Source organism: Argiope bruennichi, chromosome 1 (assembly GCF_947563725.1).
Source record: "Argiope bruennichi chromosome 1, qqArgBrue1.1, whole genome shotgun sequence".
Classification (NCBI taxonomy): Eukaryota; Metazoa; Arthropoda; class Arachnida; order Araneae; family Araneidae; genus Argiope; species Argiope bruennichi.
The window spans coordinates 74888275-74902600 of record NC_079151.1 but is presented as its reverse complement, the minus strand read 5'-3'; the positions used below and the strand labels follow the sequence as shown (position 1 = coordinate 74902600).

At 26.4% G+C, this 14326-nt stretch overlaps 1 protein-coding gene across 2 annotated transcripts in view; it reads left to right on the top strand.

The window, feature by feature from the left end:
* The window catches only part of LOC129976343 (splicing factor 3B subunit 1-like), a 35782-nt gene that overhangs the window by 9938 nt on the left and 11518 nt on the right, over positions 1-14326 (top strand). The window contains exons 1-11 of one of the 2 annotated variants that reach the window (XM_056089873.1): positions 1144-1770; positions 2857-2930; positions 3651-3735; positions 3992-4083; positions 5429-5651; positions 7403-7660; positions 9697-10013; positions 10505-10786; positions 12496-12582; positions 12701-12971; positions 13563-13708. In XM_056089873.1, the coding sequence (XP_055945848.1) occupies positions 2901-2930; positions 3651-3735; positions 3992-4083; positions 5429-5651; positions 7403-7660; positions 9697-10013; positions 10505-10786; positions 12496-12582; positions 12701-12971; positions 13563-13708 (1791 nt within the window). In that variant the 5' untranslated portion in view covers positions 1144-1770; positions 2857-2900. Of the gene's footprint in view, positions 1-1143; positions 1771-2856; positions 2931-3650; positions 3736-3991; positions 4084-5428; positions 5652-7402; positions 7661-9696; positions 10014-10504; positions 10787-12495; positions 12583-12700; positions 12972-13562; positions 13709-14326 lie in introns of those variants that run through there. The other variant, XM_056089864.1, reaches the window with a different exon arrangement.

Sequence of the window (14326 nt, the reverse complement as noted above, 5' to 3'; positions counted from 1 at the left end):
ATACCTCTGGTGACAAAAGCAAATAAATTTTCCATCTTGTCATTGTTAAAATTTTGTATCCTATTTGAAAACCACTGTGAGGGATTGTCATCTTCATACTTAATCCTGTTGTGGATCAATAAATTTATTAAAAAAAGAAAAGAAAAAAAGGGCCTTCATTGGTTGAAGATTTAAAGAGAACATAAAAAGAGAGCAAGATTTAGTAACAATAAGTGGAATTGCACTCTGCCAAGCTGTGATCAAGATATTATAATATTCTGCTTTGAAATATCTAAATTAAAAACATAAAATGACAGGTTTTTTTTTAAAAAAAAAAGAAAAGCAAGATTATAAAAGAGTATTTTTTTGGGGAAAAAAAAAGATGAATATTTTCTTAAAAAATCTGAAATTTGTGGCAAATAAGAAAGGGATGGCCAAAAAAATTAAAAGGTGTCAAATCATAAGAGTTGAATTTTATTAAAAATGTCAACAAATAAGAATTTTTATCCCTTTAGAAGCAAAAAATAACTAAATTTACTATTGTACTACTTAAAGTTGGGTAATTATGAGTTTTAAAAAATATATTTCGTAACATTCTTGAATTTTTTGAAAAGTGTGCATAAAAAGCTTCAAAGTAATTATATTTATGCATAGGAAGGCTGCATAAAGAATGATTTGGTGAAAGCATAAATACTGAAAAGAATCATATCACATATTAGAGTTGTCGTGTCTCTCTGAAAGACTCTTCGAACTATGAAATTTTCTTTACAATTTTTGTTTTTAATGTGATTTACTTCTTGGCTAAGTGAAGCTAAATTAACCATTGCTTCGTTATAATATGGCCATTTTATTTGGCTTACAAAGTTCTTAATAATAGTAAGATATATCTTGCTTCTAAAATATCATAAATATAAAAGTTTTATCCGATTAAAATTTTGTTTACTGGTTGGTTAAATTTTATTTGAAACAAAAACTGCTTTTTGTAATTTATTGACATTGTATAAATATATTATTTTAAAAATAATTGTACACCTTTTGGCTTTAATTTATTGTTGATTCTTATAAATTAAAAATTTTATATTTGAAATATGAACTTCCTTAAATTCTCTTTAAGAAAAAAGTATATTTAAATAATCTGTGTTGATCAGTATGAATTCTTTAAAGAAATGAGTACCATTTAATCTGAATATATTTTTCAATTGTTAATTTTCAAAATAATATAAGTATATTCTTATTATTTTGAATGACATCTTTTGGTGTAATCTGGTATAAACATAATTTTCTTACCATTGTGATTGAAATCTGAGTTACTTTTAAAGCAAATTCTCAGGAATGTGTATTATTGGTAATTTAAGCTAAAAATTTGCACAATAAAGGCATTAATAAAATATCTATACGATGTATACAATGGTTACTATTTGTACCATATTCTAGTACAGTTCTAAGAATTATCTCATATGCAAATAAATGATGAGCAGTGCAATAAAAAAATTCATAATTTAAAATAGCGTTCATATTTGTAATTTCAGTGTTTCATTCAGAAGCCATTGTTTTAAGGTATTTAAGTTTATGCAAAATTTTAGATTTAATTAGTCTATATGGTCAATATCAATTAGTTGAATTTGAACATTTCTTTATTTTGTTTGCCCCCAAGTCCCATTTCGGAATGTATGGAGAATGAATGGCCAGTGTCTTTTAATTAAAAAACATTACTAATCATGAAGACTACTTATAGGCCCACCTGATGCTTCGGTTCCTGCCAGAGTCCATCTTTTGGGATCCTTCCAGCACGTACGTACCTCCTAGTTAGATAAGCTGGCTACAGAACACTGCATGACATTTCTCTTGGGATTTTTTATTATTTGCTTATTAGTTCCAAAAATGTTGATTTTCCATTCAATGACCATTTTTTATGACATGAGTTTTTAGCTGAATCTACTGCATGATTATAAGGATGATATTAATTCAGAATACCAGTATTTGATTCATCAAAATTTAATTTTGCTCATGGCGTTGTCTAGATAAACTTCTGAAATTCTTTAAGTGATAAATAATTTTTCATCCAAGTAAATGTGACATTGATTTTGCTTCTTAAGTTTTATGTTTTAGTTACTTTAAAGCTTTTGAATGTTCATTTAATTACCTGTATTTCTTTTCACTTTTGGAAAATGTGATTATAAATTGAACTTTTAAATCTTCATCTTAATTAAAACTTTAAAATATTATATTCTGAAGTCTGTTCCTTGTAAAAATGAATCTAGTTTTCATTTTTCTTCTGTCATTGCATAAAGAATTCAAGTGGAAAGGATTTCTGTCATTTAATATTAGTTATTAATATCTCATTTACCATTGATTGAAAATTGCACTGAATTTAAATTTAAGAATCCATATCAGAGGTTATCTCTACATGGATTTTAGATTTGTTTAAAATGTAAATAAAATATCTTGTTGTTTTTATCGACTCTGAAACAGTCCAGTATCTCTTGGGAACTATTGTTTATAAGCAGTTTATGGATGAAAGTTTGGTAATAAACTTCACAGTTAATTCTTTTTTAATCGTACAATAATTTTTTTTCTAATGAGAAAGAAGCTTATAATAACTTGTATTAAGTGTCTGAAAAGAAAGAAAGAAAAAAAAAAACAGATTTCAGTTGTTGTTTTTTCCCCATGAATAATAATAGTCTGTTGCAGTGTTCTTCCAGCTTAAAAATTGCAAAGTACAAACACAGTTAATGAGCATCAAGAAATATTTTCCATTTCTTGTTTTGTATTTATTCCCTCTTGATAACAACTCATTAATTTTGTGCTTGTGCTTTTGATGCATATGTTTAATATTTTGGAAGTGATATTAAAAATTTTCTAAAATGTGTTTTTCAGGTGGAAAGACACCAGATGCTCAATCAAGAACTTACCAGGTTATTATGAGAGAGCAAACATTAAGAAAAGATCAGGTAAATATTTGGTTTTCATTTCAAAGTTATATCCAAGTGGAATACTAAAATTTTTGTTTTTTGCTATTTATTATTTTTTTTTTAATTTTAGATTCTCCAATTATAGCTGTTATTTAGAACCTTTTTCACTCATATTTAAAAGATTTAAGTTTTTAAAAAATTCAATTCATAGATCTAATATTTCTCTACAGTAGTTAAAATTTTATGATTTTGAATTATATATTTTTATATATGTCCAATTTTTTTCTTAATGCTTGATTAATTTTTACCTGTATGTTAGTTTTAACATCAGTTTTAGTACAACAGCTTATTAGTTAATAAAAAAATTATTAATGTTATTTGTAGAATTTTAAATAAGTGGAAATAAGAATTTATTATTATTTTGGATTTTAAAAGTTTTAATTTTTTAGAATATATTTTAATTCAACATTTTTTCTCATCATTGGTAATGTTATTTTCTCTTCACATATATAGTGTTGTTGAAGATATAAATTTTTATGTGGTATATAATTTTTTAAAAATATATCTGTGTTATCATCTGACTTAGTTAAAAGATTAACTCATCAATTGAAACTGCCTGAAGTAATTTTGCATTACTTAAGGATACTTTTTGAAGCGAGATCTCAGAAACATAATTTTTAACTAGATAGTTAAAGCTTTTTTTTCTTTTTATATCATTAAAGTAATCACCTATTTCTTAAATGAAATTTGTTCTTTTAGGTTGAGCTAAGAAAAAAAATATCAGAAAAATCAAAGACTGGAGAATTAAAATCCACTGAAAATGGTGATGTTGCTGCAAAGCCTAGTAAGTTTATTAATAGAAGAATTTGCAAATAATGTTTCAGTTTTAATTACTATGTTATTTAAATGAATATAGCATAATCTTTTAAAATATTATTACATACATTTTTGTTATTATTTATGTTATTAGTCTCATTTTAAAAGAAGTTTTGTTATGTTAACTTTTGTTCATTTATAAGAGGAAAATACTAATGCTTATACTAAATAAATACTAATGTAATAAGATATGTTTTTAAACTAATATATTCCCCCTTTTCCAGCTAAACGCCGAAGATGGGATCAGGCTGCTGGGGATGAAACACCGGGAACAACACCAGCCAAAAAGAAGGCTTCCAGTTGGGATGCAGCAGAGGTAAGAAAATAATCTCCACATAATTTTAAAAATGAAAGTGGACATGTCATTACAATGAATCTTTATAACGTATTTCTTTCTGTCCTTTTTATTTTCTCTGAAGTTCTGCTTGCTCCGTTTTGTTAAACTGATTTTATAGAAACTAGCATAGCTAAAGTTTTAAAAAAAAACAATTGTTGTTGAATAAGTCACAAAATTATTCGATAGTGATTTAAGCATGTTTTCTGTAAAGATTATTTAAATAATTATTTGTCAGTGAAATTCTATTTTTTTAAAAAAAGTGAATGTCTATTCTGTATTGAGAAAATGATTTAATAGGGTTTTCGTGTGATTCTAAAGTATGTTGTTCTATGACATAGCCAAATATTGCTTCTGCATTATTAAACCAAACAAAACTTGACTACTGTGTAGTATTTTCAGGTTGTGGTGTCTGAGAATTTTCTTTTATTCTCGTGCTCAATGAAGGCTAGAGAGTATTTATTCCTGGTATTTAAATTTTGCAATTTTTATTTGGATTTTTTAAATATTTTAAAGAATTTGTATATTGCTTTTTGTAAAAACAATGTACTTTTTAGATGAATTCAACAAATAATAAATTTCAATTGTAAAAAGCTTTTAACATGAAAATTAACTTTTATCCTGATAGCATATTGATTGAGACATAAATTATTTTTGCTGTAATTTATATTTAAAGCTGATCATGGTGATTATTTTGCAAAGTCTCCATGATCTCCCATTCAAGAAGCATTATATGCTTGGTAAATATATGGAGGTCCCTATGATACATACATAGTTTGGAAGTTCAGAAAGTAGAGCATCATCATTTGATCATAATTTAAGTTCAAATGTGATAGTCTAGTCTATTAAAAAAAATTATAAAATGGTTTGCTGATTTAATTTTCATCTGTCGCAAATCTTTTGTGTAGAGTACCCTATAACCTTCTTCATCTTCTCCCTTTCTTAACCTTATGAATTTTAAATTATGTTCTTTATCATTCCAGCTGTTACTCAAGAATGAGTATAATTCATTGAATGTATGAATATTGAACATATTAATATTGTGTACATATTTGTTGTAGTAATTTTCCTTTGCACTTTTAAATTCCAGTGTTTTTTAAGTATTAATCCTCATTATAAATTCATTATTTCACTAAAGTGATTGCATGATCCGAGTTTTGTATGCAGTGTTCTTTTCTAAATGTTCTTATTATTCCTTCAATTTATAATTTTTTTTTCTCATTGTTGACACTAATTTGAATTTTTGGTAAAATTTGATATTAATGTTGAAAATTTTTGATAGTCTTGTAAAATTTTTAATTTCATATGAACCTTTTCTCTCATTCAGTCCCATACTCCTTCTAACAGTCGTTGGGATGAGACACCAGGACGAATTCCCAAGGGTTCAGAAACTCCAGGAGCTACTCCAGGTCAGAGTACTCGCATGTGGGATGCAACCCCAGCTCATGCAACTCCTGGAGCTGCCACACCAGGGCATGAAACTCCTGGTCACAAGGCCACTCCTAGTGCTCGTAGAAATAGATGGGATGAGACACCCAAAACAGATAGAGGTACTTTTCACTATATAACCTCTGTAAAATTACTCACATTTTTTGTATCAAATATAATAATAGTTTATACTATGATTATCAGTCAGTTATCTTTAACTTTTTAAACATGGGTTCTTTTCTTTAAGTAGCATATCTCTTTAGACTATTGTTCTTTTTCTACTAATATTTAAAATGAACTTTTGTCTGAGCATTGATGCTCTATAGGACTAGCTATTTTATAGCACAGATATATTTTAGAGGGTTAAAATGTTCATCTTATACTCTTTATTTTTTAAAATTTTAATAATATTAATTTAAAAAATTGTACTCTTTGGCAATTTTTATAAATATTGATGAATAAAAGTAAGGTTTGTGCCACCTTTAAATTGAAAAAATTATTTTTTCAACCTAGCTTTCTTCTAATTTTTCTCCTTAATTTTATATATGTAAAAAGAACATTTTTATACAAATTATTTTGTAATACTGTTGAAAGTTAAGGAATGATGATTCTGTTCTTCTTCTTTTTTCTTTTTTTTAATTCATATTTTTGTGCAAGGTTTAACTATAGATTAGGAGGACCCAAGGCAAAAGATATTGTCTCCCTCCACCCCAAATATTCCTTCTCTCATCCATAAACACCCATCAAAAAATGTTTTGAAGAGTTGGGAAAAGTTAATATCTTATAAGATATTAACTTCAATGTGTGTTATTATTTTTTATTCCTATTTGATCATGTGAAGTAAAAAAAGTGATATCTGAATCTATAACATCATATAGAGCATTATTTGAAACACAATATTATTAAATAAAATGAATATTTGTAACATATCCAGGATACTTTATGCTTGAATTCTGTAAGAACTTGATTTTCTTTTAAAATAGCCTTTTTCATTACATTTACTGGTCACTCTTGCAGAATCCTCTCATCTAAACCAACCTGTTTATTTTTAATTAAATAAGAAAAATAATTTCTTGTCTTGATTTTTCAATATTTTAAAATAAAATCTTCAACATAAAAAAAATCAGTATTTTCTTGCAATCATTTGAAGACCCAGGACACTGTTAAAGATTGTAGTTACATCCTTGTTTTTGTTTGCAAAATTTACAAACTAAATCCTTTAAGGCATTAAGTCTAATAGGATATATATCCAATGAGCTCAAAGATTCTGATTGCTAATCGTTAAGTCTTTTTTCGGCATGCTTTTATTCAGTTAACAGATTGCTGGATGAGAGATGTATATTTTAGAAAGATAAAAAAATAAAATTGGTAAAAAAAAATCAATAGGCAATTGATGTTATATGATGCAAACTGCTATTTGACAACTTTAGAGAATGTTCATAAAGACTAGAAAGAATACTAAAAAAATATAGGTAAATGTATATTATAATTTGAAGTTCAAAATTACTTAAGAAAGTGACAAATATCAAATTAGTATTTCTGGCAATCAGACTAGTTATTAAAGCTTGTGATTAATAAAATCTCATTTCATTGTTACTAATTTCATCTCCTTGTTTTGAAAATTTATTAGTTTATCTTGAAGCTGTTCTGTTAAGAATGTTATTTTAGCTCATTTATAAAAAAAATTGAAATGATTTCCAAGTTATTTATGCATCATGAATATTAAATTTTATTCTGTGATTATTTTAAATCTTATACTTTAGAGATGGTATTTGAGAACAGTAATTTTATCTGATTTTATGAATTTGTTTCAAATTTATAGCATTTCTTATCCCTCTTTGAATTTGATCTGTATTGTTTTGTTATATTATAGAAACTCCTGCTCATGGTAGTGGATGGGCTGAAACTCCCCGCACTGACCGTACTGGTACAGATCTCATTCAAGAAACTCCAACTCCCAGTGCCAGCAAACGTCGCTCACGTTGGGATGAAACACCTTCATCCCAGCTTGGAAACCAGACACCACAGACTCCTTCTATGATGACTCCAATGACACCCATGACTCCCATCACACCTAGTGGTGTTACTCCTACAGGAACAAAAGCTATGGGCATGGCTACACCAACTCCTGGTATGTTTTAAATTGATTTGATTTTGTACGAAAACATAGGACATTAATAGTTATTTTTCAAAATTTTCTTTTACTATTTAATAAATCGACACAAGAATGTTTTATAAGAGACTCTTCTCTGTTACTCTGTAAATAAAATACATCATAATCAGTGTTTAAAGGGTATTTTTTTTTTTTTTTTTTTTTTGTATTATATTTTGGAACAATATTCATTTCGTATTCATTATTTAAGTGTGTTAGTTTAATTTTATTAAAAAGGAAAAAGACAAAAAAAATGCAAGGAATGTTCAAAGTAAGGTTCTGAGTTTGTAATTATTATGATTTCATTTATTTCCTAATTGTGTATTGCTATCAAATGAAATTTTTCCCTTATCAACTAAATTGTTGAATATTGAAAATATATTTAATATTTACATGAGCTGATATTTACTGTAGTATTTTTTTTTTTTTTTCATTTGAAAATAACTTTTTTGAGTACAAATATTTTGCTTCTTTTTGTAATTAATACTTTTAATATATTGTTCATTAAAATTATGTTCATCAGTTATAGGTCATTGAAAAAAAATCTCTTTGTTCTAAAATAATAATAAAAAAAAAATTATATTCTTTTAGTTTATTTCTTAATAAGTTTCAACTTTTTTGTGGCACTTTAAATAAATTGCTGTAACTGATAATTTTCCCTACTGTTACAGATTTAAGTATCATCAAGTATAAAATAAACATAAATAAAGCCATAAAATGTTTGCCAGGTCATATTTTTATTTATTCCATATTATAAAATTCGGATGTTGGATGTGAAAACACCATGCAATATCTCCTACACCCCCCCCCCTCCTTTTTTTTTTAGTCAGAGGGTTCAGTTCCTGCCTTGTTAGATGGAGGTGAATTTTATAATTTTTTTAAAGGAAAAATAATTAGCTGAAAAATATTAAATGAAAAATACTAACACAAAATATGTGAAAACAAATCTTTAGTTGCGTTTTATGCTTAAAAATTAAATAAGATGCAAATTTTGAAATTGGATGATGTATCTAATATTAATATTATAGATGAATAAGCTAGCTGCCAAAATTTTCACCAAAAATTTAGTATTGTTAATTCTATATTCCACATTAATTCCAATCACCTCCCCCTTTTTCCCACTTCTACTTTTTATTTTCTTATCTAAGGTTGTAATCCAAACGAGATAGAAAAGATAAATGAGATAGAAAGATAGATGAGATAAAATCATTCATTTATTGTAAATATCTTAACAAATTTTATTTATTGATTTTTACTTTAAAAAAATATAAATTAATATAAAATCTGACCATAATTCATTAATTCTGTACTGTCTGTCTTCTGGAGATAATTTTATTTTATAAACTATGTCATTAAAAATAAAATTTATATTAGGTAATTTACCTACATTTAGTCACTACATATATATTTAATCTGATATTCAATTTAAAAACTTAAGATTGAAAAGTGAATATTCAAGTAGTTTAGATGAATAATATCATGTATTTACATTGATGCAAATTTATACTATAACCTATGCTATTATTTGAGGACATCTTTTTTCACAATTTAATTAGTGCCTTTTAGTGAGGTTTTTTAATTTTGTGTAATATTTCACTTTGGGTTTTTAATTTCAAAACTGAAGACTTAAAAGCACATGTAACCTTAATTGATTTTTGCATAAGTGAGAAATTGTTGCTTTAGAACCTATCTGCCTTTTCTTTCATGCTTATTAATAGTTTGATTTCCAAGAATTCTTGATGATTTTTTTTTCTCTTATGTGGCTAAAGGTGAAGAGCTCATATTGCAGAAAAGTGAGAGGCAGATAATAATGGAAATATACATGAAAAATTTGATTGAAAGCAATCATTTCTCAGCTTTCTTTTGCTCTAGCTTCTTCGTTCAATTATTAATGATCAATTTCATTTTATGTGCACTTTTTAAAATTACTTGTTTTAAAATACAAACTTAAAATTTAAAAAATATTATTCATCTTTTATTATTATGCATTCTAATTATTTCCATTTTATTTTTAGGGCATATCATGGCTATGACACCTGAACAAATTCAAGCTTATCGCTGGGAGAGAGAAATTGATGAACGAAATCGACCCTTGACAGATGATGAATTAGAGGCTATGTTCCCACCAGGATACAAAGTTCTTCAACCACCTGCTGGTTATATCCCGATTCGAACTCCTGCACGAAAATTAACCTCCACTCCAACTCCTATGGCTGGTACATCAGGTTTCTTTTTTCAAAAAGAAGACCCAGTTAAGATGATGGATGCTCAGCCAAAGGGTAATTTACCACTTCTAAAACCAGAAGATATTCAATACTTCGACAAATTATTGGTAAGTGTACAGTGTTTTTTTTTTTTATCCTATTAAATGAGACTTTGATTACTTTTAGTATATATTTAATTTTATTATAATTTAAGAATTAAAGTGACTATAAGGAATGATTTAATTCAAAACTTTATTATTGGAATGTGTTTTTTTTAAAAATAAATGCAAAATATTTATATACAAATTAATTTTATCACCTGAAAAAATTGTTTAAGTCAGTAATTATCTGTTTTACTTTCTCTATTGGAAATGTTTATTAACGTCAGTAAATCAGACAGCTTGAAAAAACTATGAAAAATAATTATAAGCTGAAGGATTTGCAAATTCTGTATAAAATGTTCCTAAACCTCCCACACCTCCATGAACTGGACATTCGTAAAAATTTTCTATTTTGTAATTTTTTTCCTTTACTTATTATGTTTTGGAGATAATGATTAATTAGGTTTAGGAAACATTTTAACTTTTTGTTGTTTGTTAATATAGCATTATTTTTTCAGGCGGATGTTGATGAAGAATCCTTAAGTCCTGATGAACAAAAAGAACGAAAAATTATGAAACTTTTGTTGAAAATCAAAAATGGAACTCCTCCTATGAGGAAAGCAGCCCTGCGTCAGATCACAGATAAGGCAAGAGAATTTGGAGCAGGTCCTCTCTTCAATCAGATCTTACCACTTCTCATGTCTCCAACACTTGAAGATCAGGAAAGACATCTACTAGTCAAAGTCATTGACCGTATTTTATACAAGTTGGATGATCTTGTTCGGCCTTACGTCCATAAGGTTACTAATTGCTTCTTCTGCTCTCCTTTCTTGAATTGAAGATTTAAAACTTTTTATTCTTTTTTATGTCTGAGAAGTCATAAAAGAATCTCGGTTAACTTTTCCATTTAACTTTAATTTAGTTAATACATTATCCCAATACTTTTTTATTTTGAATTTTTGTCTGAGAATAATTGGAATAGTAAAATTTATTTAAAAAAATATAACATCTTTATATTTTAAGGAGCTTTTTAAATATGACAATTATTTTTCATTACAATTACATTATTTTCATTATAAGACTTTTTAAGATTTTTTATGATTATTCTTTGTGAATTGTATCAAAATTGCCTGGTGATTGTATTAAGGTAAAGTCAATTTTATTATCAAGCTTACTTCAAGTAAATTGATAGCTAGATAGCCATTATGTATTAATATTATTTAATCTGAGAATTAAATTTTAAAAAGAAAAGCAATTAATGAGGAACTCTTTAAAATGCAGATATCTACAAAATTTGTTTAAAATAGTTGGACATATTGGACATTAACATATTGGAAATTAATATGTTATTTTCTCACTTTTCTTATATGAAGCATAGTTAGAAAAATATTCTAATCATACAAAAATTTTGATAAATTTTCATGAGTTATAGACGAATTCGAATTTAAAAAAAAAGCTATTGTTCGAATTTGTATATTCTTGCATATATGAGCATAACTAAAAATTTAAAGAGCTAGTTTGATGATATTTGGGTTTCGTATACTAAATTATAGGTTTGCATCAAATTTTGGAATACATCTTCAAAAATTATTGCTATAGTAATCATAAAAATTTGCTCTCACCCTAACAAAAACTTTCATTAAAGATAATCATTTTTCTTCATTATGCTATGAAACTAAATCTATCACTGATGAATACATCTTTATAAAGAATTTTTACTGTACATTACTTTTATTTTATTTTCCTATAATTTCTGCTTGCTTCAAAATTATTGTATACATTTTTAATTTTGCTCATTTGGTTTTTGGCCATGTTTGAAATTTAAAACACAGTGCTAATCAAACTGTTATATAGAAAAAGTATTTAAATTTTTTTAACATAAGAATAATTTTTTAATGTAATTTCTGTGTATTTAAGTTAGCCTGGCTAGAATTTAAAATAAACTTTTTTTTAAATTAAAATTATGGAAATTTGGCAATTATACTGATATTATTAAATAAATTTTAGAATTTTAATAAGGCATAAAAATTTTCTTATAGTACCTTGTCTATAATAATATCAAATTTTTACAATCAGTATTAATGTCAAACCATCAGTGCAAAAATAATTATAATTACTTATAAAAAATTTTATTCATAGTATGAAGAACATTTGATTGCATAACATTTAAGGCCTCTCTTTATAAATGCTATCTTTTTGGTGGAAATGCATGATAAAGTTGAGTGGGGAAAATGCTGGCATTTTATTATTTATTTTTCCTTTGGAATTTGTTGAATGGCTTGTAATAATGAACAAAAATAGAAAAATCTAATGGAACTAAAATAACGAGTTGCTGATAGGATGGGATTGCATTGCATAACCTCCTATTTAATTCTTTTGTTAAACCTTATTTTATTCATTTATAAACGTTCTGTATTTTGCCAATTTCTTAAAACTTTTTAAAAATTTCTCCTCTTCCTACATCTAATTTGAAAATGTAACATAGAAATAATCTTTTCCTCTATTTCAGATTCTTGTGGTTATTGAACCTTTATTGATTGATGAAGATTACTATGCTCGTGTTGAAGGCAGAGAAATTATTTCTAATTTAGCAAAAGTAAGTAGACTAATTTATTGCAATTTTTTTTTCTTTTATTAGCTTTGAAATTTCAGGAAAAATAATTTTATATAAATAATGTTTTTGTCCTTATCTCCCAATTTCTTTTTATTTCTAGGCTGCTGGCTTGGCCACTATGATTTCTACTATGCGTCCTGATATTGACAACATTGATGAATATGTGCGTAATACTACAGCACGTGCTTTTGCTGTTGTAGCTTCTGCCCTTGGTATTCCAGCATTATTACCTTTTCTGAAAGCTGTGTGCCGTAGCAAAAAGTCATGGCAAGCTAGGCATACTGGTATCAAGATTGTGCAACAAATTGCAATCCTCATGGGTTGTGCTATTTTACCTCACCTCCGAAATCTTGTAGAAATTATTGAGCATGGTCAGTTGCTTTTATATTTATTATTTTTTAATCAGATTTTTAAAAATAAAGATAAACATCTAACCAAGAACTTTGTGATAAAATATTTTTTTATACATACTCCTGTTTCTGGTTTATTACTCTTTTGAAATTTCTTTTAAAAATAAATAATGCATCCAGAAAAAAATAATTTATTTACTTACTAGTTAATATATGAACAGGAGATGAAGATAAACAATTTAAATAAGAATCGGACTGTTTTAAATTTTGTAATTTGCTTAAAGCTGTATAGGTTTATTGCAGGTAGCATAAAGAATATTAGATTGGCTTAAACAACTATAAGATTTTGCTAATTAGCTAGTCTCTGTGCAAAATGATGATTCTCTTTGCAGTAAGCCTTATTAATAAATTGTTCTTTATAAAATTTACTACTGATTGTGAGTTTGCTTATTTTTCATTTTTAAATTCACCTGTATTCTTCTCTTAAATAATTGTTTAAGAATTAATTAATAATTATATCTAAAATTTAGCATTTCCAATTTCATTTTTCTATGATAGAGATGTTTATATTATAATTTTTTTAACATGCATCAATGTATGGATCTTTTCTAGGTCTTGTTGACGAACAGCAAAAAGTCCGTACTATTACAGCTTTGGCTTTAGCTGCACTAGCAGAAGCTGCTACCCCCTATGGTATTGAGTCTTTTGATAGTGTTCTCAAACCTCTTTGGAAGGGTATCAGAACTCATCGAGGCAAAGTAATTATTCGGTTTTCCTTTTTTGAAATTATATTCTTATAGTGCTAATTATTGCAATTATACATCAGAAATATTTTTAAATTTTGATTTTATGTTATAAAATTACTTTTGATTATTTATTCTTTAAGAGTTAGAATATATGTATATATATTCCTTTTTTGGAACTTTCTCATTGATGAAGTTTCCAACTTATTTGTATATTTTTGCATTGTTTTTCTATTTTTAAATCATATATATAACCTCTCTGAGAAAATTTACCACTTCATAATCCATCTCCCATGTATACTTTTTCGTTCCACATTGAATTCCACAAAACAAGAATTTTTCACTAGCCAAAGAAAAAAAAAATCTTTGTATTAGAAATTAGTTCACATTTGTTTAAGAATATTGTAGCAAAAAAGAAAATCAATGGTATGCTAATATATACAAAATTAACATTGAAAATTAAAAAGTATTATCTTTTCTTTATATACTTATTGATCTGTAATCCTTTTTCAAGATTTTCATTGTTCTACTTTTATGATGGAAAAAGTTATTAATAATTACATCTAAATTAAAAATTATTAATAAAGCATTTAATACATCTTTGGGGCTACTTTTCTCTGTATTTTTGTTTGG